General features: G+C 48.9%; 3 protein-coding genes across 10 annotated transcripts in view; 2 read left to right on the top strand and 1 right to left on the bottom strand.

The window, feature by feature from the left end:
- The window catches only part of myb (v-myb avian myeloblastosis viral oncogene homolog), a 59,325-nt gene extending 35,342 nt beyond the window's left edge, over window positions 1–23,983 (top strand). The window contains exons 2-16 of one of the 3 annotated variants that reach the window (XM_052052994.1): window positions 15,056–15,131; window positions 16,678–16,789; window positions 16,878–16,949; window positions 17,734–17,826; window positions 18,556–18,776; window positions 18,898–19,129; window positions 19,826–19,894; window positions 19,968–20,072; window positions 21,078–21,278; window positions 21,359–21,453; window positions 21,528–21,654; window positions 21,760–21,855; window positions 22,012–22,110; window positions 22,215–22,298; window positions 22,807–23,983. In XM_052052994.1, the coding sequence (XP_051908954.1) occupies window positions 15,109–15,131; window positions 16,678–16,789; window positions 16,878–16,949; window positions 17,734–17,826; window positions 18,556–18,776; window positions 18,898–19,129; window positions 19,826–19,894; window positions 19,968–20,072; window positions 21,078–21,278; window positions 21,359–21,453; window positions 21,528–21,654; window positions 21,760–21,855; window positions 22,012–22,110; window positions 22,215–22,298; window positions 22,807–22,926 (1,749 nt within the window). In that variant the 5' untranslated portion in view covers window positions 15,056–15,108 and the 3' untranslated portion in view covers window positions 22,927–23,983. Of the gene's footprint in view, window positions 1–15,037; window positions 15,132–16,677; window positions 16,790–16,877; window positions 16,950–17,733; window positions 17,827–18,555; window positions 18,777–18,897; window positions 19,130–19,825; window positions 19,895–19,967; window positions 20,073–21,077; window positions 21,279–21,358; window positions 21,454–21,527; window positions 21,655–21,759; window positions 21,856–22,011; window positions 22,111–22,214; window positions 22,299–22,806 lie in introns of all 3 variants that reach the window. The other 2 variants (XM_052052995.1, XM_052052993.1) reach the window with 2 other exon arrangements.
- hbs1l (HBS1-like translational GTPase) lies at window positions 1–26,423 on the bottom strand. Of its 6 annotated transcripts, none has more exons than XM_052052987.1 (18): window positions 26,344–26,423; window positions 11,039–11,104; window positions 10,725–10,856; window positions 10,361–10,588; window positions 4,169–4,277; window positions 3,819–4,075; window positions 3,172–3,337; window positions 2,991–3,108; window positions 2,618–2,764; window positions 2,433–2,507; window positions 2,240–2,357; window positions 1,851–1,919; window positions 1,611–1,715; window positions 1,408–1,498; window positions 1,215–1,323; window positions 948–1,048; window positions 695–839; window positions 1–565 (listed from the first exon to the last, which is right to left on the bottom strand). In XM_052052987.1, exons 2-18 carry the CDS (start codon window positions 11,085–11,087, stop codon window positions 554–556), a joined length of 2,031 nt encoding a protein of 676 aa, XP_051908947.1. In that variant the 5' UTR covers window positions 11,088–11,104; window positions 26,344–26,423; the 3' UTR covers window positions 1–553. The 6 variants fall into 6 exon arrangements, with proteins under 6 accessions (XP_051908947.1, XP_051908946.1, XP_051908944.1 ...); XM_052052986.1 differs by lacking the exon at window positions 26,344–26,423 and adding an exon at window positions 26,047–26,129; XM_052052984.1 differs by lacking the exon at window positions 26,344–26,423 and adding an exon at window positions 11,589–11,784.
- The window catches only part of cd2ap (CD2-associated protein), a 157,567-nt gene that overhangs the window by 79,130 nt on the left and 50,685 nt on the right, over window positions 1–27,752 (top strand). The window lies entirely within an intron of this gene.

Raw genomic sequence — 27,752 nt, 5'->3', positions numbered from 1 at the left:
GGGGGGGTTGAATATGATGCAAAACCCTTTTTCAAACAAAACAAGTAAAAGCGATTTGGTGAGCATTTTTGTTTTTATCTTCATCCCATCAAACTTCTTGAAAAGTAGTCTGTGGATCCAACTGAAGACGCGCGTGCTGGACAACACGACCAAACATTTCCTCCAAAATCCAATTATTTCAATCCCGCTGACTCAAATTAAAGCTTGCCAATTCAGCTCAAGAAACAAACAAACAAAACGATATAAATAATCAGCCGCGACATTGGTTTGTTGCGTTGCGGCTCCGCCAGCGTACGTTGTTCCATTATCAACATTTGAACAAAGCACCAATCAGAGGAGAACGCAGTGCCATTAACCACCGCGCATCTGACGGCAGTCTTTTGGGTGTGAGGTCGGACGTCGCGGGGCGCCCGCCGACTTGTTTAGGCCCGCAACCGTGCGATTGATTGACGAGATTTGATCGGGCCGGTACGGATGAGGCCGGAGGGATGGAGGGAGGGGCCGCCACACCCGCACGTGGTCTCTCCAAGGATGAGGCCGATGGAAGCGGCCTTCACTCCTTTATCTGGAGAGAAAAAGAAAAGAGTGATAAGCATAGACAGCATAGAAATGGTTCCGTAGCAAGAAAATACATTGAGTCACGCAACGGTTAAAAACAAACACACACAAAAATATCTAAACGAACTGCGTCTACCTCGGTGACCACGCCCGCAGCGATGGTGGAGCCCACGTAGCGCAGCATGAAGCGACCCAGCTCTTTGAAGTCTTTGTAGAGCTCCAACGCCACCGGCCTCTGCGTCTGGATCTCCACGATGGCGTTCATGCCTTTCCCCAAGCACCTCCGCGGGGGGCCAGCCACACGCACTCAAGTTAAACACCAGCGAGCCTCCGCGTTCGTTCGTTAGCCTTATGAGGCCTCGGTTGGGTTGGCGCTCACAAACACTCACTTTGGTTTCTTCTTGAGGACCTCGCCGCTGCTCTTGTGCAAAACACTTACGAGTTTCGTAATGGTGGCCGGCTCACTCACGGTCCCGTAATGCAACAAGACCTGCGGGCACGCAAGTACAAATGCAATCACGTAACACGCCGATGACAAAGCCGGAAATCTGGTTTGGGGCTGCTGACACGGACGAGCGAGCTTCTGAGGTCTGTGAACACCCCGAAGTGATCGCCAGCCTAGTTTTAGAACCCCCGTATGAAAATGGCGTGCTTACCGGGAAGCCTTTTGTGATGGGAACCTCAAAAGTGAAGAGTAATAGTCGCGCCCTGAATCTGGTGCAAACTCGGATGGGCTCTTTGGGATCACAGAACACGCAGCCCACACTGAAAGGAGGCAAAGACGTGATCAATCGCGACGTCTAACTGATTTAAAAAAAAAAAAAAAAAAGAAAATGGCAGTCCGTTTACTTGATCTTAATGATGTCCATGCCAGTTACCGTCAGGCTGACATGATCCCCGGCTGCGGCCCAGTCCAAAGGGGCGTCGTGCAGAGTGATTCCTGGCAGATGTTAGTCAGGCAGGCGGTGAGCCCCCAAACGACCAGAGTCATTCATTGCACTTGGAGCAACAAAAACTTTTTTTTTTTTCCGCTCAGCAAATGGACCAAATACCTTTGACGAGACACGTCTCATTGGGGGGCATGGCCAGCAGTTTCTCCCCAGTCTGAATATAACCGGACTCGATCTTGCCTGTGATGCAGAAGCCCGAGCCCTGGTCTGGGACCCAGAATATGAACAGTGACGTGTCATCAGAAAAGGCTTGGAGGGAGCGAGGGAGCGCGCAATCCCGCGTTCATATACACACACAGCCCCCCCCACACACACACACACACACAGTACGAGTAACTTTACCTTTAAAAACATCAGAGACGCACATTCGGAAAGGTTTGTCCACAGAGCGTTGAGGAGGCCTGAGGGCATCTTTGGTTAGGAAAGGGAGACAAATTAGCTTGGCGGCTTGTAAAAAGTTACAATTTGATACGTGTCGCAATTTCAGATCCACGTCTCCATGAGCATCTTACACCATTTTTTTAAAAATAAAGGTCATACATGAGATTTTTTTTATTTTTTATCATGGGATGGTAACCCCCCCCCAAAAAAAAGTTTAGCTAGTCTGGCAGGACGCCAGATTTGCATATGTACTCGTCTAGCTGAAAGTGAAAGAGCACGACCGCCGCTGGGGGGGGGGGGACACTTTACAGGCTTTCACTTGGACTTTCATTCCTGTTCTGGTGCATTACCGATCTGCTCGAGCAGGCTGAGACCGGAATACCAAGCGGTGAGCTCAGGCACCAAACTCCGAGTGCTGAGGTTCTCTCCCGACAGGCCGCTGGTGGGGATGTAGAAAACGTCAGAGTCCTGGGGGGGGGGTGACGCAAATTCAATGAAACCCCTCTCATACGCTTATTTCTTCAAACGCGCCGTTCGACCGACCTTGAAGCCCGCCTGCTTGAGGAAGTGGCCCAGTTTGGAGGTGATTTCCTGGAAGCGCTCCGGTTGCCAATTAACCTGCCAACATGCGACATTGTGAGCGCTCAGCCGGGTGCCGTTAAGAGTCGTCGTCTCATGAAAGCGCATCGACTTCTTTCATTCGCGGCGTTTGGCGACGGCACTCTCACCTGGTCCATCTTGTTGACCGCCACCACCAGCTGAGTGACGCCCAGCGAACGCACCAGCAGGCCGTGTTCCCTGGTCTGGCCGCCCGCCTCGAAGCCCGCCTCGAAGCCCCCTCGACTGGCGTCCACCACCAGCACGGCCACGTCCGCCTGAGGAGAGGCGGCGCACGCGCGCAGGAAGAGGCGCGCGGGGGAGAGTGAGCCGACTTTTTGAGGCTTGTGCAGAAAGGACAGTCATACGGTAACAAGAGAAATGACATCAGGTGCCGTCGAGCGCAACACCCAAAACCACAGCGTCAGGCTCGCCAGTACGCGGGTAGAAAGGCGCGTGAAGGCGAGGGAGATATTTGAGTCGTACGCCGCGAGTTTCGGTTACCTGCGCCGCTCCGGTGATCATGTTGGGGATGAAGTCTTTGTGCCCGGGCGCGTCCATCAGCGTCACCACCTTTGACTCGGTCTCAAATTTGGTCATGCCGACATCCATCGTCACACCCCTGCCGTCAAAGAGACGTCAATTCAAACCCAATTCAAGGGGGGGAAAAAAAATTGGAGCGTACCTGTCGCGCTCCTCGCCAGTTTCATCCAGCACCCAGGCGTAGGCGAACGAAGCCTTGCCCGCCTTCTTGGACTCGGTTTCGTACTTGTGCATGGTGCGCTTGTTGACGTTGCCCAGCAGATAGAGCAGGTGGCCCATCAGCGTGCTCTTCCCTGCATCGACGTGACCTGAATACGCGGGATAAGAAAGACATGAGTCTCTGTGTGTGTGTGTGTGTGTGTGTGTGTTGGGGGGGGGGGGGGGAACACTGAAGCGAAACTTGACAAAAGATGGGAGAGGAAGACTGCGACGAGAGTGATAAAGCAGGTAGGGTGCCGCAAGGGGGTGATAAGGGATGGGCGAAAAGGAAGCTGGAGATACTAAGATGCTTGCAGGCTTCACACTGCGGGAAACTCAACTTGTGATAGAAAGCCTCGGGGGTGGGGGGGGGGGGTTTCCTTTTGTTTATAAATTGCATTTTCATCATTTGGCGAGCACGTTTGTTTAAGCATTTGTGTCTCCGTCAACTACAATGCCCAAATGGCTGCTGTTTAAATCGACCCCCGCGCATGATATGAACTGACAAAGATGACAACGGGGGGGGGGCGAGTCCCAAAATCGGGCCATGTCCCATGACACTCAAAAGAAAAATCCCCAATTTGCGCTCACCGATCACCACTAAATTCAGCAGAGATTTGCCCCCTTGTCTCTTCTCCAGTTCAGCCTTCACGTCCACGGCCTGCCGGGCCTTTCCGGCAGAGCGCCCGGGAGTGGCGACGCCGGCCGGCTCGTCCTCGTTCAAACCTCGGGAAGGTGTCTCGGGTCGTTTGGGCGCGGCCTCGCCGGCGGCGGGTGTCGCCGTGGTGATTTCGGGGCTGTTGCCCCGCCGCCCAGCAGCGGCGGCGATGACGCCGTTGTCGCCGCTGCTGAGGAGAGGGAAAAACAAGTCGCGGTGAAGCGAGCGGCAAACCCAGCAGCTGTGCGCCGATTGTTGACGCGAGTGTGCGCGTTTGGCCCACCTGGGAACGTCAAAGCCCATGGTCTGCTTCTTGCCCGAGACGGTCATGCGGGCCACTTTGGGTACGACTTCACAGTCCAGTTTATTGTTTGAGACGTCTCTGCTTTTAGCTAGGAGGAAGACAACAAGGGTTCAAACGTCGACACTCGTGCGAGTTTTCTCATGTCTAAAATAGGATCCATTTGCACCGAAATGCAAAAGAAATGTTGGCCTCAGTGATCATCTGTGTACTCTGTTGTGAGAAAAAAAACGTGACTAGTTCATTGACTTGAAGTTTTGTTGCGCCCCCCCCCCCCAAAAAAAACGCTTTGTCATCCCAGCCCCGAAAGGCAACCGGCGCTAGTCATACTGAGCCGCTACTGATTCATTTAAGAGCGTCAGGCTGCACGCTGTCAGTGTTACTTCCTGGCTCAGCAGGGGTTAATGTCGGAAGAGGCTCGTGTCCTGTTTCGAGCACAAGCGCCACGAGACAATCGGCAGATTCCAATCTTAACAACCTCGCCGCATTGTTGACACGTTGGAGAATTTTATTTTACACATAGGGAGAAAAAAAAGCACATTTTGAAGACGAACTTCGCTGACAGTTTGTCAGCGCCAGGGCAGTCGTGTACGCGATTCACGCAGTGGACCGTTAGTGCTACTTTTAATGCTTGAAGAAACAAACATTTCCTTAAGCAAACGGACATTTTGTGCTTTGCCACTAAAATAAAAGGAGACTTGCCAGGTAGTTGTAGGCTCCAACAAACCAACCAAAGGATGAGGTTATGTTTACATGACGATTTTTATTTTATTAGTTTGAGTGAGAATTTCTTGGTTTGTTGAAGTTTCGGATTACGCTACAACTGCCGAACGTATTTTGACCCCCCCCTGCCCCCAAAAAATGGCAGAGTGTGGCATGGCCCAGGGAACAGACCATTAAAAGCTGGTATGCGTCCACTTGTATTTCGTAAACGCCCATCCAACAAAAATGGTATCACTTATTTCTCCAGTTGGTATCGCTTTATTTAAAAACTGTTTTAGTCACAACATTTTGGTACCGGTTAACAATTCGCAGTTGAAAGAGTGCATTTCTTTTGCTGGAAAATGACGAGCATGCATTTGGGGACTAACCTAATCTAAGTCACGAGAGGTGTCGTATTTTGCCCCGAAACATATTGATCCCATAAAAATGTAGCGCCAAAATGAGACTCTTTTGGTTGTAGCAAAATAATTATTTATAGCTTAACAATGTGGCCGACCTTTTCCAAACTGTTTACACTTGTGTGTGTGTGTGTGGGGGGGGGGGTTATCATTTTGGTGTCAGGACTGCAGTGTGGTCTTGTTCTGGGTCTCGCCCAGCTTGTCGACAAAATTCAGCTTTGTCGACCACTGTATTGACAAACAGATCCCTGTAGATGGCGATATTGCACTGCTTTGGATTAGATCTCAGCACAGCTTCTGAGTCGAAAATAAAGATTCAATGTCAATTCAATTATGTGAGAAACGGCAACGCCTTGCAAGTCGGAAAGTTTAGGCACCCGACACTCGAACGGGGTATATGCATGGTACACAAAGAGAGCAGCAGAGAATGCGTCACGGTAGGTCACAGAAAGTGCATGTCGCCATCGTGGGAAATGATGACGTAATTCATTGAGCCAATGGCCAAGACTATGTAAATCAGTAACATTTCATAGTTGAAAAGATGCAAAAAAAAGCCAACCCTCCAGGAGAGGGATGCCAGGTTTTACGCTCGGTTGCGTTGCAAATATTTGTTGTTCTACGTTTTACAACATGGAATCACAAATGCCAGGAATTCATGTGGGCTTTTTTTTTTTTGTTGAGCTCATCTGCAGCTGATTTTCAAAAACATCCTTGCCGATTGATTTTTTTTTTCTCCCCTTTTCTTCCATCCGGTAAGTAGTATACATCAGCCACTACTACCTTGAATTGTTGTTTGGTCTTGGTGTAGGTCTGGCGCTCTCGGGCTAGTCTTGTTTCTTCTGTGTGTGGGCCCAAGGGCAGCCCCGACATCAGGGCGGCCTGAGCTTAACTACAAACAACAAATCGGGTTCCGAGGCCTCGGAGCAGGATCTCGCAGTGAGAGCCAGTCATCCTCACAACTTGGGGCCCCCGGGGCCTAACTGAGCACAGGATACGAGGAGCGCGCCCAGGATATGCAAATATCACCCCCGCCCCGCACCCCCCAGTCAGAACACACAGGGCTCAAGCTAAAAAAGAAGCGCTGGCAATGGCCGACGGGAGTGATTGACAGCCGCGTGGATGGAAAGGGCTTACGCAAGTCAGCCGTGTCAAGAGATGGAAAATTTAATGACCCACATCAATCCTGAACACACACGAAAAGCTAACTCGCGTCAACTGCTTTTATTCTAATCGCTACGTCGTAGCCAAAGAAATGAACGTCGGCGTCAATGAAGCTCATGACTATTCAACTGCGTTCACAACCGCATTCAAATGTCATATCTCACTGAACTCCGAAGGTTTGCAAGTGTGTGTTGTTTTTGTCGGGGATCAAGGTCGCAAAAGGTCACAAAGGCAACAATTTGAACGGTCTTTGGGACGCGTTATTCAAGGACTGAACATTTGCGCAAAGTGCAAATTGATCGGAGCCGTTCAAAGTGGCTGCCGGAGGCCGCGAACCCCGAGTGACATGACGAGATTTTCCGACGTAGGTGGTGAAGTCGCAGAGACGCGGCGGGGCGAGATGGTCGGGCAGCTGTGCGCAGCGAGCCCATGTGCGCCCCTGCGGTGACATTTTCTCCTGAAGCGTGGCATGCTGCTGAAAAAAACCCACACAGTCAGCCGCCCGTCTACGGACAAGAGTGTTCGCTAAGCATCTGCGAATACGAGCGACCTGATCAGTCACTACATTTGGATTCTATTTTGAAAACTGCGAACTCCGTCATTTGAAAAAATAATAACTGCAACGCCGTGCAACTGCAATCATTTTATGTCGAGGCATTTGCAAACTCCTCCAAAAGGTTAAGAGGGAGAAACCAGTCAGACGGGTCCTTGTCACAATCTGCCCTAATCATCAATCCTTTTCCCGGGGGAGTCTGGTCCATGTTTGATGGCCCTGGGGGTCCTGCACACCTGCGTGGGAGGTTGACACCCATCAATCCAAACACTGGCCCATCGTCACGTTAGAGGATCTCAACCGCATTTAAACAAGACAACGAAAATGACTCAACTGCTATCTTGAACCTCAGCCCGTATTTTCTCAAAAGTGGAGTACAACAGTCCATTGTCGTCATGCCGTCGGAGTTGATTCAAAGCAAAACCTCATCATGACTCATGCTACAAACGAGGGGGGGGGGGTGGCTTCCAATAGTCGATGCATACATGATTAGAACAATGTGAACCGCTCTGCTTTTTCCAAACTGTGACCTGAGAATGTCATCGGTATGGCAACCAACATTTGTTTTGTCATGACTTTGGCAAAAGTTTTTTTTTTTTACCTTTCACCCAAATGGGCAGAGAAGCTCACACGTTACACATATTGAAATTCATCTTTATTTCAAATTTCGCAGGTCAACCTCAGGCAGCATGTGCTGACGCACCAATTTTAAGATTATTTTTTATTATTATCATTACTTTGGATCAATTCTACAACTGCATTTCGAATTCTGTTTTTGTGTATTATTCGTAGTTAAAAAGTGTATGCGGAAAAACTCCAGGTGTCACTTTAACGGGAGTGCGCACGCGCGCGCACACACACACAAAAAGGCTGCCTCTCGCTCCCATGATGTCAAAGCCATGGTTAGCTGATCCAGATCCAATAGCTGCACCTGCGCCCAACATCAACCTCTTTCTTTTTGGTTTCTGGGCGGGGTTTGCCAAACTCAAAACAAGAAAATAGGGCAGTCTTTTCAAGACTGCAAATTCACTTTCTCTAAAGTCGAACGACATTCCTGCCGAGCACGGTTAAAAATGCCAAAGGCGTAGCAAGTGCAGTGAAATCAACACACTGTTCTTTAAAAAGTCCAGAAAACATCATTGTTGAGAAAATTAAGAAAATGAAATTCCATTAAAACTTGGTAAGACTTTCTTTGAGCTGCCCGAAAAAGGAAGCAACTCATAATGACAACGAGAAGCTGCATCAAGTAGCATCAGACAAAATAAAACCTCTCGAAACGCTACGGTCCAAATCTGTCACCCCGTGAGAGATCGGTTGGTCCAAAAAGGTGCCGTGACTCCAGGCCAAGTTTCCGTCAGTCTTGCGTGAGGAGACCTTTGGTCTACCTGGTGAAGGCTTTTCTCTGATTGGCCCTCACAATGTCATCCGGCGAAGGCGTGTCAAACGCAAAAGGGACGATGGGCTCAAGTCGCCCACCACAAGGCTCTCTGGCTGCGCGGCCGCCTGCCTTCGGCCCGACTTCACCGAGCATTTTGTCTCTTCTGTGACGCCGGCAGCCGCGGCAGGTCAATGTGACGGCAAAGACGGACGGTCGCGCAAAGACCGAAGAGTTCACACCCAAGGCAAGCGGCCCGGGAGAGGGCGGTGAGGGGAAATCCTCAATGATGGCCATTAGCGTGCTCAAATTCACGCTCAAAAGATTCGACCTCGGGATGTCGACCTTGCGGCCGTGCGGGTTTTCGGCCTCGCCTTTCCGAGCGCTTTCCGTCAGCGCGGGTGAGCTGAGGAAGTAGTGCGACCCGTTTGAGGCCGCTGAGGTCAAAGGTGTGGCAGCGAGCAGTTCCGGGAGGCCCGGCGGTCGCTCGGGCACACCTGCAGCCCGAGGGGCCTCCGCCACAGGGCTGGTGGCGCGGTGCAGCAGCGCTAGCTCGGAGAGCGACACGATCCCGCCCACCTTTAAGTCGGCGTTTTGCCAAACCTGGTGGACTCTGCTTTGGTGCTGCGAGGCGAGCTCGGACAACGTGAGAGTCGGCGTTGGCCCACGTAATCCCCCCGACGCGTTGGCACAAGAGTCCCCGAAAATCGGGCTTCGCTGGGAATGCTCCTGGATTAAATCGGCCAACGACGGGCTGCCCTGAGGATGGCAAATTGAGAGCTCGCTTCCCCCTGATTGTCGATTGTGCACGACAGGAGCCAAGCACCCGAATCCAGGAGGAGGAGTTGGAGTTTTTACGCCGGGTGGCGTTATGGAGAGGCAACTTAGAGAAGCCGACAAAGATGCTAACGTGCCCAAAGATGTGGGATTACAAATAACAGACGTAGCATTCAGGGACGGAGCGGCCAAACCAGATCCGTGGTCGCCCACTGCCATCCGTTCACTTTTGCACTCATGCTCAGAAATGAGCTGCGCCAGGCTCGCGTCGCTAGCGCCAAGCCCGCTAGCGCCAAGCCCGCTAGCGCCAAGCCCGCTAGCATTCGTTTTTTGGCGACCGCCAAGCGTCGTAAGCGGGGACGAAATGTCGAGCGGCCGAGGGAGCGCGAGCGCGTCAGGCTTGGCCGGCGCGGCCGCAACGTCTGATAGTGAAGCAAACGAGTCGGCTCCTTACCTTACAGAAGCCGATTGCAGTTGGCGAGGAGGAGGGAGATGCGCACAGACCAGCGAGGAATCACACCAGCAATCCAGGAGAAGGCAAGGAGGGAGAAAACAAGAGGCACTCTGTTAAAAATGTGCCTTAAATGTGTACATCCTTATTTTAAACGCACATTTTTTTTTCCTCAACAAAGTTGTTGTTACAGTTAGAACCTTGAAAGAACGCCCATGTGTATTTCCTGATTTTTGGCCGATTCTTTCACTGCAAGCAATCATCGTCTTCATCTCACCGACAGACATCATTGCAAATATGATATTCATGGAAATTGAGTTTAATTCAGTCAAGTTTCCAAGGTCCAGGGCTGTCTAGATCTCTACATTTCACAGTGGTTAAGCCGTTTGTTAAAATCGATGAATCTTCATTATCATATAGAAATAAAAACAAATAAACAACTACACGCCGGTGCAGTTCATGAAGGTTTTTAAATTATGTCGTGTAGTAAGTTCATTAAAAATAAGACGGGTATTTTTTCCCCCCCTAAAAAGGCACATATAATTTTATTATAAGCCGCTCATGATGCAGTTTGAACATGAACGCTGCACTTAAATATATGAGGAAAACAAAAACTGTACATTCACACGTCGACAAAAAAAAAAAAAAAAACGGGCAAAAGCAAATTCATTGCCCTGCAAAAATGAGTCTTTTGATCACAATTTCCCAGTGTTCAAATTGAAAACAACTACAATACCTTTCTCAATCACGGCTGCCTGCCTGCTCCTTTGCGGCAACGGCGCTTTCTCGACGTCGGCAACGGTTCTGTTGGGGACGGGGACCCTTTTGGGGTCTTCGGACAGGACCGCATCCAGCGCCTTTTGTGGATCAAAGCCGCATCTTATGGCTGCCTGGTTCAAAAGGGAGTCGGGCATCGAGTCGCCCAGCACAGCCCTCATGTAGTCCAGGCAGGAGTAGAGCTTGGCTGTGGGGGCATAACACACACACGTGAGATGCCAAGTAGTGTGCGCACAAAACACACACCCGGCATGCACAGTCAACAACAATCAAAAATAATGTCGGATCACAGCGAACCAATTCAGTGAGTTAAGGATGTCAACCTTGATCCAGCGGGTCAAGGTTGTGGCTGATGGTGGGGGACATGGGTACATCCTCTTTTTCGTATTCTTCCTCCTCAAGGGGCTCCTCCTTCGGCACTTGCTTCTCTCGTCGAGAGTAGATGAACTGATTAGCTGTGCAAAGACACAAAAAAAACAATAAAAACAAAACATGGCTATAACAGCTTGCAATCTGTGATGATTAAAAGCCACGAAAACGAGGTGTAGGTGCCACTGCGGCAGGAGGCGTTTGGGGGTCTGCCAGCAGAAAATTACGTTACATTTTTCTGGTACAAACGCTCCTATAGGCAACCTACCTGTTGCTGGTGATATACAGTAGTCGTCCTCCACAGACTGTCCGTACATGTCATCATCTTCAAAATCTTGAGGGGGGGGGGAAAAAGCACCAGTTAAGGAGGCATTCTACCTGCCACCAGTCTCGTTCTCAGTTATTTTTACGAAGTGAATGACACAATAAACGGGACAGTTAAGTTACTCCGTGGAAATCTGACAGATTATTTCCATCATTTGAATGTCATGTCACGAAAGGGAATCGGAAGATACATTCGTTTGTCCAAAAACACAGAGTTTGCAAACTTGTTTCGCAGGCTTTCATTAAACGTGAGGCCGTTGTTACATTTTTTAGCTTGTAACACATTGTGTCACGTCCAAACGTAACAGCGTATGGACACAGTTAATGAACCAAATGATGCAGCATTGGACACGACAGCAAAACAACCTCGCGAGACAACGTTAGGCACATGCGCTCCATTGAACAACCCGGCTTAGCTTAGCTTCGCGTCTAACTAGCTTAGCATATTGCGGCCTAGCCATGAGGTTTCGCACTCGCCCTCCGAGTTAAGGTACCTTCGTCGTAGTTGTAGCCGCGGACGTTTCTATGTCGAGACATTTTGGCTCGTGTGTGCTTGGCCGTACCAGCTGGGGGCGAGGGGGGAAAGCGTTGTTGGCTTTTGTTTCTGTTTGTTGTCCAATTTTGTGACGTGTGTCAGAGTGCCGGAGCCATTGCGTCGCTTCTGCGCATGCGCAAAAGTCAACACAACAGGCCAGCGCAGAGCACGCGGGATACAAGTCACTCAAACGCAAAACGTATTGCATTTTATTCATTCACTATATTTTGATGGTTCGCTGTCATTTTTTTTAAAAGATGAGCAGATTCAAAGGGTGAAAGAAGTTTAATTGCTGCGATAAACATAAATAAAGCCAGCTGACGTCATACTACATGGTTGTCAATTTTCCATCATTGAATTGAATTGAGTACAACTTTGTCATGGAATCCAATTACACACGCACGCACGCACACACAACGCACGCACACACACAGTGCTGTGTTTTCGTTTTTTTTCCATCCCAAAAGGTTTCTCTACCATTGGAACAGCTCAGTGAGGCTACATGGCCTTATTTTGGTGTTTGATCTCATTAGTCTGCAATGAGAATTTTGGTGAGGGTAGTTCTCTGCGTGCGTTTTACCTCTTCTTCTTGCGAATGAGGCGTTAGCATGTACTCGTGTAAGCTCTGTACTTTTTCAAGTTCATGACTTTCACTCCTGACCGCTGCAGGTTGTTGCTCTTTGAAGCTTTTTCATTGCACAGTTGAAAACGCTTCATATTGTGCGTGGGCATCGGCAGTGGCCTGCCTAGATGAAAAAGGAGGAGGATGGAAACGTCAAAGAATCTGATAAAGACAGGTGCAAAACGCACACTTCTCGCGTGCATTATCTCAATGCTGGAATGGGCAATGAGGTTTGTGGGGAAACTGGAGCAAAAAAAAAAAACTGAAAAAAAAAGACATCTGCTGAGGTTTCTCAGAATGTGTCGGGCAGGAATAATACGAGGATGCTAAAATAAAACGTAGGCTGCGTTGATCATCAAGCGCATCGCACTCTAAATGTTTCTAGGACGTCTCCAAGCCAAAGCAGCTGAAACGCAACACCAAAGCCACACAATGGAGATGGAAACTATCGCAAGAAGTTGTGATTGTATCGCGCAAAGCAAACCTTCCGCAAGCCACCAAACATTCTAAAAATCTATTTCTGCCTGTGTGCGGGCTTCCCTGATCCCAACAGAATTGTTTGTGAAAAACCGCAATGTTGTTTCCTGCCTGCCGAAAAGGCTTTTGGAGGAAAAAGTAACGGATTGCGTGGATTCAACAGATGGGGGAGGACAGATTGCGACACGAACGGGCGGATTATCACATTTGGGCTTTGCTTAATTTGTGCACCAAAAAAAAAAAAAATTCAATTGAATACAATTCGTGGCACTCACAGTTAGTTAATTTCTATATGGTGGGATGACACTTGCCGGTAGCTTTGCTTTTTAAACTAAAGCGTTCATTTTTTTGCCCATTATGGCAAAGTAGTCCATTTCCCAGCTCAAACGGGCATCGGGGGTGTCACCGGTTCGGAGAATCTGGCGAGGACGCGATCTGGGAGCCCAGCGGCCATCATGAAAAACAACAGTCAAATGAGTTAACCTGTGCACACAATGCTTTGCAAAGTGGTGGGGGGGGGGGGGGGGGGGGGGCGCAAGTCGGAATGGCCGCGCTCAACATGCCCAATCGCGCCCATGCAAATGTTTGGGTGGCTGTCACGCAGGCTTCCTGCTCCCTTCCCGACTTCTACGACTCAGCTGGTTTGCATAACCCGGTTCAGGCTCACCCCCCCCCCCCGCCCCCCCCCCCACCACCACCTCGATTTGGTTTCGGATAACAAGATGCAGTTTTTTAATAATACCCTGGAGGCGCAGGCGACAGTCAGAGGAGTGCTCGAGTCGGCTCTTTCACAAGTAACAAATCGAGGCGGCGGCGGCGGCTTCATTTGCAAAGGCGCAAATCCAATTGAAATCGACAATGAACATGTCATATTTGACATTCTTGACCAAAGAGCTCAATATCAATTAAGTTTGAGCGGAATAGATGACAAGAGCCACAATGCGTGGGTGCACAGGTGTGGGGATTGGAAACCTGCGGCGCTTTTGGCAAATAACCCCCCGAGCTTAATAAATTGCGACAGCGGAAACGTGCACGGATCTTTTCGGTCATTACCGGTGGAAGCAGAGTCCGGGTGAATGTTTCTTGACAGCGCGGCCCACCGCCGCCAGTGTAGAGAGCCACTTTCGCAGGCCGCTAATTTTGATGACCGCTCGGGGACAAAAGGCTCATCAGGCCTGATCGTAATTACAAGTGACCAGGACAATATGGTCGTGTATGGAGGAACTCACACAATGCGAAGACACATTTGTACAAATAAAGCATTGACCCCCCCCCCCCCCCCCCATGCACACCCATCCTTTCTCGCCCAGTGAAAAGAGCCCATACAGCGACATGTTGGTTTGGGGGGGTACCAAAACAAATGGCTAATCAGAATACACACACCGCACCCGAGCAGAGAGCCCTGCTGCGCATAGATATAATTTTTTTTTTTTAAAAAGAAGAGACTATAAATCATCTTTTAAAAAAAAAAAGTTGCTAAACTTGATGAACTGGATCATCATAAGTACTTTGGATGGCATAAACACAAGACTGCACGTTGAGATAACTGTTCAAACACAGAGGCGATGCATAGCATAATTGCACTTGCTGCGTTCTTTGTTCTCGAGGCTCTTAACGAAAGTGCCGGCAAACATCTTGAAGCTCGTGTCGCGCGCGCGTGCACGCGCGCACCAAAAAAAACTTCACTTTCCTTGCTCGCATGCCAAAAAGTTCATTCCGCAATTGTTTACTTGGGCTCCCTCGCTACGCTAACTTCCTTCTGCCTTGCACAAGCCAAGAACGAGAAGTAACGCTTGAAATGAGTTGCAGTAGAAAAAATAAAAAAGAGAGAAAATCGAGCGCGCGCAGCAGCCGGCGAAAGGCGGCTCTCTGTGTGCTGCTGCTTCGCAACTTGTGGCTTCATTTTTTTCATTTCATTACGAATAAGCGCGTCTTTGGACTTGACTCCATCAAGCGCGCGAGCTTTTTCGCCCCTCTTAAGTTCTTGTTGGGAACATATTACGCGTTGGGATCGAAGTCGAAGCAAAGTCGTACGCGCGATAAGTTACACCCGCGCCAAAAGACAAACGCAGCCACACCGGCCGCTCGGTTCCGAGTTCGCATCCGAGTGCAAAGTTCCCCGCGCGGTCGCTGCCACTTGCGCATAGCGAAAATGCGCCAATCGCAGAAACGGAGCGCGACTTGAAGAAGATTAAGAAAAAAAAAAAGCGGGGGGGGGGGGGGGGTCAGGAGGAGGAGCCGTCGGCGAAGCTAGCGCAGTTTAAATGAATGTCAACCTGTGAGCTCGCCGGGAGAAGCGAGCCGGCCGCCGAGAGCCAAAGGACGCACGCAGCGCGAGTAAGCAGCCCCAGCTTGTGATCCGCACACCCGGACGACTGACATGACTCGGCGCCCGAGAAACAGGTTCAAACTTTACTCGCATCTACTTCTTGAAAAACAAACACCCGAGCACGCGTTTCCTACCCTTTCAAATCATGTTCGACCCCCCCCCCCCCTAAAAAAAAAGAAGCATGTTTCGTTTTACTTGCGCGGGGTGCTTCGGTCGCGCGCGCGTAACAGGTGGCGGTCATCTGGCGCTGCTGTCATCGTACATGTGTGCGTAACCCCCCCCCCCCCCCGCCCCCGTCCCCCCATTACGGCGCTGGCCACGCTTTGACCGAACAGGACTCACGTGGGAATTTAGTTTTTTTTGGAACGACTTCACCTATAAAAAGGCAATTTGCATGGCTTTCGTTTCCTTAGGTGTGCCGGCATTTTATGGCACATCAAAGCCGAGCCGAGCCCGTTTTCACTTTCACGCAGCAATTGTTTGAATGAGCGGGAAAGATAAGTCATTCCCACGCAAAACCGAAAGAAAATTTGATTGATCCCGGATGCCGATTTCCATCCCGCTGTGAAAGAAGCAGGACCTCATTTCAAATTGCAGAGAATGCGCAAAAATATATTGAATTGAGAATGAGTCTGTGTTGTTGGGAAAACTCGGCAAAATCTTGGTCGTTCTCCTCCAAAGTAAGAGTGCTTGTTTTCAAACATCTCGTTTGGATGAAACGCATGGCAGAATGTTTCCAAGTTTGAGAGGATTTGGGTGCTTTTAAGTTCACGTCTCCATCTGTGATCAAAATCAATTTGTTCAAAAATCCATTATAGTCGTCGATTGTTTGCTTGGTTGTTGCACCTCTGCAATTAACTCACAATGTGCCTGGTCAGTGTGAAAAGTTGGACTCGGAGCTGATATTGTGAATTTTTCCATTGCGAGACTAATAGAGGTTTTCTTATCTTATCTTATCTTATCTCCTTGCAAGAGTGAGAGGTCATGTTTGTCTCACGAAAAGTGAAATTGGACCACTTTGAGGATCAGTGGCTGGGCCTTGAAGCAGGCGCACGGGGTGCCCCCCCGGATGCTTTTTCCTTGGCCATTGACGGACAAGCATCGTCAGTCAACTTTACGCATCGGATCCATTTCATGATCTTACTGAGAATTTGTGAGCTCGAGTGGTCCAAGTTCCTCTAAGTTGCGTAGCCGCCGGTTCTCCAATTGACGGCAGTGAACGGGGAAGTTGCGGAACGCATTATCCTGCACCTGAGAGCAGTTCCTGTTCACCTGTCGCTGTCGAACAGCGCCTTGCCCCCCCCCCCCCCCCGCGCTGACGTTCCGATTGGCTACAGGCCGCGCGAGTGCGCGTGTTAAGTGGGCGACAATGCGGCCGCAGGTCTGAACACGCCGGCCTCGTCAAATTACCCGCGCGTGTGCCGATCCCAGTATCTGTAGAAACTAAAAACATAAGAACCTGTTCATCCATAAAGTGCCCCCCCCACACATCTCCTCTCCCTCCCATCTTCACTCGAGCATCTTTTGGGTGTCTTGGCAAAACGCCCGCACCCAAACCTTCAAGAATGACCGGTTCTTTACGATGAAGATGAATCAAGTTTCCACATCCTCCATCCGCAGTGTTTACAGCAGCGAGGAGGACGAGGAGGAGACCTACGACCACGATTACGACGGCTCCTTGGCCAAGCCCGGGAAGCGGCACCTCGGGAAAACCCGCTGGACGCGAGAGGAGGTACACGCGTGCGCACCCTTTGCGAAGAAGCCGTCTCGACAAAACTCCGGAACCTTCTCCAACCTTGACTCCATGTTTTGTTCACCAGGATGAGAAGTTAAAGAAACTCGTCGAGCTTCACGGATCCGATGACTGGAAAGTCATCGCGAGTTTACTATCCGTAAGTCCGTGCGAGGCCATAAACGGGACCGTGCAACATGAACAATAGAACAAATGGCAGCGCTCATCGATATCGTAGCCCTTTCCAAAAATCGCAATTGGACAGTTTTTTGCAGGTTGTGGACACAGTCTTAATTTGTCATTGAAACAGTCGAGGCTGCGCAGAATTAAGTCATTGTGCCATCTGCCCACTAGATGGAGCTCTGACTCCAATCAATCGTCAAACACCACCAACATTTACACCGACAACAAGAACGGCCGATTACCGCCCTACAATTGTAGCGTCGAAGCTTCACAGCGTGATCTTGCTCTTTCGGCAAAATGTTCTGCTCGTCAACGTTAGCAACCGGCGCAGAAAGAGAACAGGATTTTCTCACACGCGCTTAACAATCACAAGGGCAAGGCAGAGAAAGTTGACTTTCAATGTTTTCGTGTTTTGTACTTGAAAGTTGATCCCTCGTCGAGAGTTAAAACAAACAAAAAAAGGACAAAATCCGGACACCGGAAACTTGTTCTGCCTGTATTGCATCTCTTAAACATGAAGGGATCAAAGAAGATTCCGGAATATGTTTTTAATTTTTTTTAAACAAGCTACCAATTAATCAGCTATGGGATTACGGTTTTGGCATGTACAACCATTCTGTCTGCTAATCTCAGTTAGCCAATAAGGGATGGATATTTCACAATAGTTTCAGCAAAGCTCCTGCAGTCCGTGGTAAACGATCAGCGCGATGCTGTCTGAGCAGTTGTGAGGAAAATGTCTTCTCTGTTTCTTGATGCACCAGAACCGTACAGATGTGCAGTGCCAGCACAGGTGGCAGAAGGTTCTCAACCCAGAACTCATTAAAGGACCTTGGACCAAAGAGGAAGACCAGCGGGTAAGATTAAATTTTTTTTATTTTTTTTTAAAGCCGAACCAAAGCACCTTGACACTGAAGAGGTTGTCTCCACAATTAGAAATCTGGATTTGCACGCCTTCATTCACATGAAAGGGGATTTTTTTTCTTCTTCAATTTCAAAGGCGACAGTTTTCGTAAATCTACTTTTGTAAAATTTGGTTTGACATGTTTTTTTTTTTTAAACCTAATTGCTAGCCTAATTTTTGTACATCTGCTCCCACCCTCCCCTGACACACACAAAAACGACTAAGCAGGGGGTCTGGTTAAAAAAAAAAAAAAAATTAAATGTGGCAAAAGTGCTTGACAAAGTTTCTTTTTCAAAGCTTCTGCGGCTTGAGAGAAATAACTACACTTTTTTTAAAGCTGCTTTCAGTCATGAAAGCAAAATACAATCGGCTCCTTTGAAAGCAAAAATGGTGCATGACTTTTCTGAACGCCCCCCCCCCCAACTCACAGGGGAAAAAAAAAGTTACACAACACCCCACGTGCATCATCCCCACTGCCCTCCGAGGGCGTTTATTGGACGCGTCCGAGGGGTTTCCGGCCAGGTGTGGCTGTAATGATTAGCGGGGCGGCTAACGTTCCACTGGAAACTCCCTGGGCGCTCGGCAGGTGTTGGCAGACACCGACGGCAAGATAACGATAGGAAGGGGGGGGGAAGAAATCCTGACGGAAGCCCCTTTTCTTTCATTGGCCTCCGCCCGGCAGGTGATCGAGCTGGTGCAGAAGTACGGCGCCAAGCGCTGGTCGGTCATCGCCAAGCACCTGAAGGGCCGCATCGGCAAGCAGTGCCGCGAGCGCTGGCACAACCACCTCAACCCGGAGGTGAAGAAGACCTCGTGGACCGAGGAGGAGGACCGCATCATCTACCAGGCGCACGAGAAGCTGGGCAACCGCTGGGCCGAGATCGCCAAGCAGCTCCCCGGCAGGTGAGAATCGCCATTCGAGATTGCTCCGCTAATTATTTCGGAGGGTGGGGGGGGGTTGAAATCACATCAAGAGAGACACACGACTTTGTCCCCGAATCTGAAAGTCCTTTGACGCCGGCAGGACGGACAACGCCATCAAGAACCACTGGAACTCCACCATGCGGCGCAGGGTGGAGCAGGAGGGCTACCTGCAGAGCGCCGGCGCCAAGGGCGCGGCCGGCTCGCCGCTGGGTCACGGCTACGTCAAGCCGGCCGCCGCTCACGTTTTAGCCTTCCCGCACCACTCGCCCGGTCACGCGCAGCTAGCCCCCGTCTCGCAGCTCAACTACGCGTACATGGCCGATCCGCAACGGGTGAGTTTGCCTCGCCCGGATTGTCAGATCGGGAAGCCTTCTTCCGCCCAATTGTTTCCGAATAAATTGTGAGCTCTGCCATGTTGCTCGAGAGGCAACGATAAATTGATCATCGCTGGCGGTCTGCCGTTTTAATGAATGTCTCTCACAAATTATTATTATTATTTTTTTTTAGCTTAGATTAATTTTGATTGGGGCGGCCCGGTAAGCCAGTGGTTAGCACGTCGGCTTCACAGTGCAGAGGTACCGGGTTCGATTCCAGCTCCGGCCTCCCTGTGTGGAGTTTGCATGTTCTCCCCGGGCCCGCGTGGGTTTTCTCCGGGTGCTCCGGTTTCCTCCCACATTCCAAAAACATGCGTGGCAGGCTGATTGAACACTCTAAATTGTCCCTAGGTGTGAGTGGGAGTGCGAATGGTTCGTTTCTGTGTGCCCTGCGATTGGCTGGCAACCGATTCAGGGTGTCCCCCCCGCCTACTGCCCGAAGACAGCTGGGATAGGCTCCAGCACCCCCCGCGACCCGAGTGAGGATCAAGCGGCTCGGAGGATGAATGAATAATGAATGAATAATTTTGATTGGTTTTTTTTCTGCTTAAAAAAAAACACGCTTATGTTTTTGCATTTTGGCTTAGCTACCAGTCAAACTTTTTGGCACGCCCCAAATGATTCAATTTTTCTTCCTTGTGACGTGTTCACCAGGTGCCCTTCCCCATGGCCTTGCATCTCAACATCCTGAGCATCCCCCAGCACGGAACGGCCGCAATACAGGTACAAAAAAAAGCTTGAATGCGTTTTGATTAAAAATATCAACAGCCAATCATTTTTCCTCGTCATGCGGCAGAGACACTGTAGCGAGGAGGACCCCGAGAAGGAGCAGAGGGTGAAAGAGATCGAACTGCTGCTCATGTCGACCGAGAACGAGCTGCGAGGCCAGCCGTCGCTACCGGTGAGTCCTCGTGAACCAGCCCGACTGTGGCATGGCTACGCGCTTTTGTGAACGCCCTTTTTTTCTTCCCGGTCGCCGGCGGTTTGCCACGCCTCAGCTCACGAGCAAGGCGCTCGGCTGGAACCGTTTGCATATGAAGCATAGAGGAGAATTCCGAGCGTTTACGTGTTCGTTTTTGGTAGGCCGAGCGAGGACGAGGGGAAGGCGGGATAGGCAAACAACAATTTGAGTACAAATTAGCCGCGGCAACCTGAATACTTGTAAAACTTGACCTACGAGTTGATTTAGGATTGCGGGCATTTTCATCAAGGCAAGAAAGTCGACGCAATCTGTTATGCCAGCGGGACGACGTTAGCCGCAAGCGCCCGGCTAGCGACAAAATCCGTGTAGCCTTCCATTTCTATTCTTGAGGTGAAAGAATGGCCGCAGACGCTACCGGCGGCAGTATTTGTGGGTCGGCCATCTTATGTGCCGAGATCGATTCGGAGGCTTGCTGTTCGATTGGTCGAGATCGGCCAAGATTGGAAAGCGCATCTGTATTAGCGATCATGCAATTTAAACGAGTTTTTAAATTTTTTTTTGTTCATTTGAAAACGACCCAAAGTCCCGAGTTTGCCCGTGTTGAACGAAGGCGCGTGTGCGCATGTGCGCAAAGAGACAACAGGATTTATGTGCACATAGGCTGACCCGGGGGCATTCGCCGACAGCGGTTAGCGTTGTGCGAATACGATGGAGGAAACATCTGGGGGGCTGTTGCTGCAAAGAAGTGATGAAACAGGACCTCGTCTTGCTCCGTGTGTGTGTGTGTGTGTGTGTTTTTGTGTGTGTGTCCACGACCCCTTGTGCAACACAATACTACCGTCACCCTCCTGCCAACTTCAGTTCCCTTTCTGGTGTTCTTCCATTCCGACTCCCCCTTCACTTATTGTCACCCTTGCACTGTGAGCTTCTTGCTACCATCTTAACACTTTTGATTTTCTGCCCCCCCCCTCCCCCCCCGCTCAGATCAACTTGCCTTATCCGAGCTGGGCCGGCCAGAGCCCGTTCGGCCACACCGTGGAGGGCGTGGCCATGTCATTACCTCAACACCAGGCGGCCGCGCCCGCCCTGCCGCTGGATCAGAGCTGCCTGCCCGAGGAGAGCGTCTCGGCATCGCGGGCGCACGGCGCCACCCTGCCCGAGTTCATGGAGTCCGTCATTGATTCAGTAAGCGCCTACGTCTCCATCGCCAAATGCGCCGGACGCCGGCCTAACCCGACTACACCGCCACTCGTTTTGTCTGGCAGTTGCTCAACCAATCAATGAGTCCCGAGCGCTCGGACGGCGAGCGTCTTGCGTTGAGCTCGCCCGCGGCCGCCAAGGCCCGCGAGGAGAACGACATGTGAGTGAGCGTCCGCCTCGTGCTTCCAACCAGACATTTCTGCCCACTGACGCGCGGGTGGCTCTCCACGGCAGGTTCAATACTCCCAACATACGTCGCTCCGTCCTGGAATCGTCTCCCTGCGCGCCCGCGACTTTCAGATCCACCTTGGCCCTGCAGGAGGCCGCCAAGTATGGGCCGCTCAAGCTGCCGGTGAGCAAGGCATGCTACCTTTTTTTTTGAACTGAAAAGAAATTGAATGATCCCAAATGAATGTTGTCTCTTCCTTCTGGGGTTAACCCCGAGTTTTGTTTGTGTCGTCTCCAGCCCGCTCCTTTGGATCAGCAGATGGTGGAATCCATCAAGCAGGAGCCTATCGAGTGCGCCATTGAGCACCCGCCTCTGAAGAAGATCAAACAAGAGGTGAGCAAACGCCTGTGGACAACCAATGCCATGCAGTGGGAAATCCCAACAGATTAAAAAAAATAAATAAAAATCGGCATTTGGTGGCCGGCGATATAGCAGGAAAACACTACCCCCCACCCCCCCCAACCGTGTCTGCTGTGTTTTGGCCCCAAGGTGGAGTCTCCGTGTGAAAGGAGTCCATACATGCAGTGGGACGGCCAAGAACTGAACACACAGCTCTTCTCACCAAATGGCCCTGCGCAGGAAGTACCGGTAAGTCCAACCCTCAAGGTCATCAATGAACGCAATCACAAATTGGAAGGCTTATCTCCCCCCCACACCCCCCCACTCCCGCTTTTCACCCCGCAATCAATCAGGACTTGGTCACAAGTTCGTTGCTAAGCGAAGACGGACACAAAGCCTACCATCTTCCTCACAGGACCTCACACAGCCAACTGCCGGTATGTCAGCAATATTTCAATGGTGAAAAAATAATTTTTTTGGTGTAACACATCATTTTACAGAATGCATTTAAAATTTTTAATTTGATGAAATGAAGCAGTGGTTGATTCATTTTTTTCTCTATTTTCCCCTATTTTATTATTATTTATAATAATAAATAATACCAGAAATAAGTGTTTTCAATTTTGTGAATTAGTAAATGATCAAATTAGAAATATTCAAATAAAAAAGTGGTAGAAAGTTAGTTGTTGTCTTCTCATTTGATAATTTATAGCTTAATTCTTAATCAAACAATTTCACATTACATCTTTTGTGATTAAAATAAGCAATTTGCCATGCATTCTTCAACGTCATCTACAGAGCTGACGATTTTAAACATCAAATGTGCCCCCCCCCCCCCCCCCCGAGTTGCATAAGTTTGCTCACCCCTTGGTCAAAATGTAAATGCCGGCGCCCATTAAAATGAAGCGTGACGCAGGCTACGCTAATCATTTGTTCTGCCGACAGCCGCTGAGCTTGTGGGAGCAAACGACGTGCGGCAAAAGCGAGGAGAGCGCAATGGCGGCCGAGGCCAGCCACATCAAGTACGTCAACGCGGCATTCCCAACGCGGACGCTGGTGGCGTAGACGCCAGCGCCAAGTCGATTGGCTGTTTTCGGGATTTGTATTTGTTGTGGTACTTTGGTATTTTTTTTATATATATATAGACAATTGCTTTGGGGTTTTTTTTTGTTGTTTTTTTTTTGGTTGTCTCTTTTGGTCATATGTTTCTTTTTTTTTTATTATCACTGTATTGAAAATGCGGGGATGTATCACGAGCATTGGGTTGTATTTTTAATTCTGAATTTTGATATTAATATAAAGAACAAGTTGGTTAATTTATTTTCTCTGTTTAGATGATTTGTTTTGGTTTCTATTCTTACACAATTGGCCAAAAGAGCAGTGTTGGACGAATTTAGTATTTAAGCCCTTTTCGCATTATTGCATATCCAGTGGCATCTTAATGGATTGAAAACTGACCTATTTGTTGAGTTTTATGATTTCATCTTTTTTTTTTCTTTTTTTTTTTTTACGGCTAGAATGGGTCTACTGATAATTTCAAGTGTTTGGTGCGCGCGTCACCTCTTGTTAAACACAAACCTACTGAACAAGCTGTATTAATGTCAGTCGTGTTTTATGCCGCGGAAAGGGACAACCCGACAAGTATTAAGCGTTTACCACATTGTCACCTTTTAATTTCATTCATATTTTCTTTTTTTTGAGGGGGGGAAGCATTCAATGAACAAACATTTTATGTGGAAAAAAAGGATTTATGTCTACAGTATATTGAGACACGCATGGGTGTGTGAAACCACAAGTTTCACGCAGCAGGAGTGACATCAAGATGCACTTGGGGGGGTATTAACTACTTCTATGAAAATTCAGACTGTGCTTGTTTTTTTTTATTTTAAAGACATGTATTTGAATAGTTTGGGGAGGGGGGGTGAGTTGTAACTCAATCAGCGTCATGAGGGAGCCCATTTCAAACACTTTCTTGCCTTTTTGATACCTTTTTTTTATATTCCTTGTTTAATATTAGCTGTGCAGAAATCATTTTATTGAAATGTTTATACAAGCCAAGTTTTCACATTTTTGATACTTTTCTATACTGCTGAGTCAATAAAGAGTGCTGTTTTTACTACAATCTTGTGTTCGGAATTGTTTGTATAGGTGAAGCAGGACTCCAAAGTGTGACTCACAAATGCTCCCGTCGTTTCAGTATGTGCTCGTAAAAATATAGAGGGCAATCACGCCACAATGTCCCATCACTGGTGATCGACTTCAAGTTTGGGCCGTAGGCTTCTCATGTGGTCCTTGATCAACACAATACTTGCTGTCACAATCGAAAAACTGGACACAAGGTTCACTATTCAGTCCACAGAATTGCCCGGCAGTACAGCGGAACACTGGTGTTCCACAAGGCTCGATACTACGACCACTCAACAAACGGGACATTGCTTGGCATCCATGTAGGGATGAGACGGATGGTGTTCCACAAGGCTCAATACAATGTCGACAGATGTTTACAAAATGAATGCTAAAATGGCGGCGGGTTAGCTCCTCCGCGTGAAACAATTGACATTCCACACAAAGTCTTCAAAACGACTCAATGCCCATGCAGTTAAGTGAGGTTTACGGATTCATACGGACACAGGCCTTCAACTGCCGTGATTATTTCTGCCTAGTGTCCAAGTGAAGATCACCTGAAAGCAAAATATTCATCTTGCCACTTTGAACTTCATGTTTCCATGTTGCTCCTGAACGCTCCCCCCAAAATTCAAACGAAAGGCTTCGGATTCAGTCTTTGGAGGGTTCTTGTTGTGCCACGGGGGCCCCCCCAGAATGAGAAGCAGAGCTATATTTACAACCGAGCCCCCTATTTGGGCTTCCGTCCAACGGCCCAACAACCACCATCAAATGCAAACCACCCCCCCCCCCCCCCCGCAAAGTCTCAGAGGGAATACAGTCACAGGAACCTGATGATATTAATGCAGTGTTTTTTGCAATGGGTTTCTATATGGATGAGCGCAATGGGGAAGGGGGCAGGTGGGTGACAGAGGCTATGATATTGCATAGGGAGGCCCAAGTGACAAGCAGTCTTTCACATTTGGAATTTTAGCGCAGCAAAAGCCCCCCCCCCCCTTCCTCCACAAAACCCTAAAGCCCACGAGACACACAGACACCTGCTTTCACTGAGCAAGAAGGCAGCTGTGTGTGTGTGTGTGTGTGTGTGTGTGCGTGGTGGTTGACAAAAACACCACTCAGATGGATACTGAGAGAAAACAACGTACTGTTGTCTCGTACCAGCCTGGAGATTAAAAAGATGGCTGGTGCGCGTCTCGAGGGCGTACCCCCCTTCTCGGCCAAAGTCAGCCGGGATAGGCTTTGGCCCATCTGCGATGCTAGTGACCATAAGCGCTACTGAAAATTGATGGCTGGACAGAGGGGTTCACATGAGAAGGAATTCCAAGCCTTGTTGTATACAAACCACCCAAACGCTGCTTGGCATCCCACATGGTTCAACAGTAGGTCCCCAAAATTTTTCAGCAGAGCTGCAAATAAGTGCATGAACTACTTTTCTGATGCATGCCGTCAAGAAATGGTACATATGAGACCACAAAGCCTGAAATTCAACTAAATCATTCCTTGTTCTTTTTTTTTTTTAATCGCCACACATTTATTTTTGTAAAAATCCTCGAAAAACAGGCCAAACCACTTTGAGTACTTTATGCCCGACTGTCAAACGCAAACCGCAACAACAAAACGAGCCCTCGCCAAGCTGGCCGTCCTTTTATCACAATTTCGCAGCACACGGGGAATGTTATCATTCACAGTGCAGCACATTCATCTTGAAGTGGGAGAGGAGCATGCGATATTCTGATAATGTCAACTTTTGTCCACACGATGCGATATAAATGATACAGCCTTGCACACACACAAACTATATTTTAAATGATAAAAGCAGAAGTTGGAATACTTCAACTTTTTTTTTTTATCCATCCTCCTTTCCCTTTTCAAATCAAACATGTCTGTCGTAAGCAGGTTGGCTCATAAATTCAGTTTAACATGTCGCAATGGATTTATAGCCGGATGTTGCAGACGTGGCGGGCTCCCGAGACTTTACAGTACACACACACACACACACCCGCGCGCGCTCACACACACGCGGACACACACACACACACACACACACCTCGTGCAACTTACAGTACAACGCTGTCTGGTGGCCCGCATAGATTAGTCAGGCCTGATTTCCTCATTCCCTGACCACTATTGTGGTTGGAGATACGTCGACGTGGAGGCCGCTCCCTCCTGCCATCCATGAATGGTACCAAGATGAGAAGACAACGAGGTGACGAAACGAGACATGAAAAAGAAAATTGTGATAATTGTCTTGAAGTATTTCTATTATGGCAAATATTTTGGGGAAATACTCAAGTCTGGTTAAGGTATTGTTTTGGTGTCATAAGCGGAAAGGTAGAGTATCGACCAATCACAGCTTACCTCTTTGGTCATGCGAGTTCGCACGATGAGCTCGCCCGGTGCCCTGATGTCATTTTCGGTCATCAACAAGTGGCAAATCGTCCGGCCTAAAATGACAACAACAAAAAAATTTAAAATTTTGCTGCTTAATTCATATTTCACATGTTCATCAGAACGCCATGTTTAGACTTGTGTGCATGCATAAAACATCCCCTTTAAGTACAGATACCTTTGAAATATACTTAAAGGCAAGTATTTTTACTTTGTTGGGTACCAAGTTACCCAACTGTTTTTTGTTTTTACTTTTGAGCTGAAGGGATTCGCCAACTGTTGGCGCCGTTTAGTTTCCTTCGGAAAAAGGACTTGAATCACGACTTTTGCCAGTCACTTTTTTTGTTTCGGTACTTCTGCTTCAATTCAAAGCATGAGTACTTTTGCCACACGTGGCACCTATTGTACTCGGCCGTGACTTACAAACACACACACACACACACACGAGGAATACACAGATTGAGCAGATAGAGGCGGCGAGATGGCGACTGTTGGCGAGGTGATTAGGCTCCTCGCTAACAGTTCGCGAGCGCCAGGCCCAGATTTGGCCGACATTCGTTGGCGGACCGTTTGTTTGTTGTTTTACCAAGGGGGCCACAGAGAAAAAAAACAAGAAAAAAAACACAGTAGAGTGGACATGTGCCTGCTGAAGATAGGCCACAAACAATAACTGTACTTTTTTGTGGGGCCGACATGCTGCCAACCAGGTGAAAGTGCAAAACAGGATCGACAACAAAAAAGAAAGCGTTGCTGATTTTTGAGGTGCAGGTTGCTCATGCATGTGTTAGCCTAGCAACCATTAGCACCTCATATTTCTCGTGCTATCGTTCCAGACCAACGGGTAATGGTGTAAAAACTACTTTTGTGCTTTTTGGATTGAGGTTGCTTTCCTATCATATGTCAGCATAGTAATTGTTAGCATGCTAGCGTTTGGGCAGCTGCCGTTAGAAAGCGTCAGCGACCATAGGACATTGTGTCAAATTTCCTGCGGACCCGTCGTCATGCTTTCTGCACTCGGGTTGCTAACTTGTCACATGCTAACAGAGCAACTCTTTGCATTCTGTTCATCGTGTGTGTGTGTGTGTGTGTGTGTTCCGACATCTCAGACATTTAGATGAAGAACTCATGCGGTTTTCTTCCACGGTGTAAGCTTGCTTCATTAGAGGCACAGCAACACGGAGACGGTGATGCGGGGGTCAATCATCATGACACTGGGGGGAGTGATGCACGCGCGCGCACGCACATACACACAGCAAATAACACGCTTTCCCGCGCAGGCTTGGTCCAACTTTTCTATTCACCTGGGTAAATAGAGCAGAAGGAAGGGCTTTTCAATGGAGACCACCAAGCACACGCGCACACATTAATCTAAGTTGATG

The sequence above is a fragment of the Hippocampus zosterae genome, chromosome 19, assembly GCF_025434085.1.
Source record: "Hippocampus zosterae strain Florida chromosome 19, ASM2543408v3, whole genome shotgun sequence".
NCBI lineage: Eukaryota > Metazoa > Chordata > Actinopteri > Syngnathiformes > Syngnathidae > Hippocampus > Hippocampus zosterae.
This window is presented reverse-complemented; position numbering and strand designations above follow the sequence as displayed.

Bases quoted from the DNA above. Each gene is read 5' to 3' on its own strand.
- hbs1l (XM_052052984.1), bottom strand. From the start codon at position 11,631: ATGTCTCGACATAGAAACGTCCGCGGCTACAACTACGACGAAG. The intron at 10,857-11,038 runs GTAGGTTGCCTA...GTCTTTGCACAG, and splicing joins CTGTATATCACCAGCAACAG to CTAATCAGTTCATCTACTCT. The intron at 10,589-10,724 runs GTTGACATCCTT...ATGCCCCCACAG, and splicing joins CCTTGACCCGCTGGATCAAG to CCAAGCTCTACTCCTGCCTG.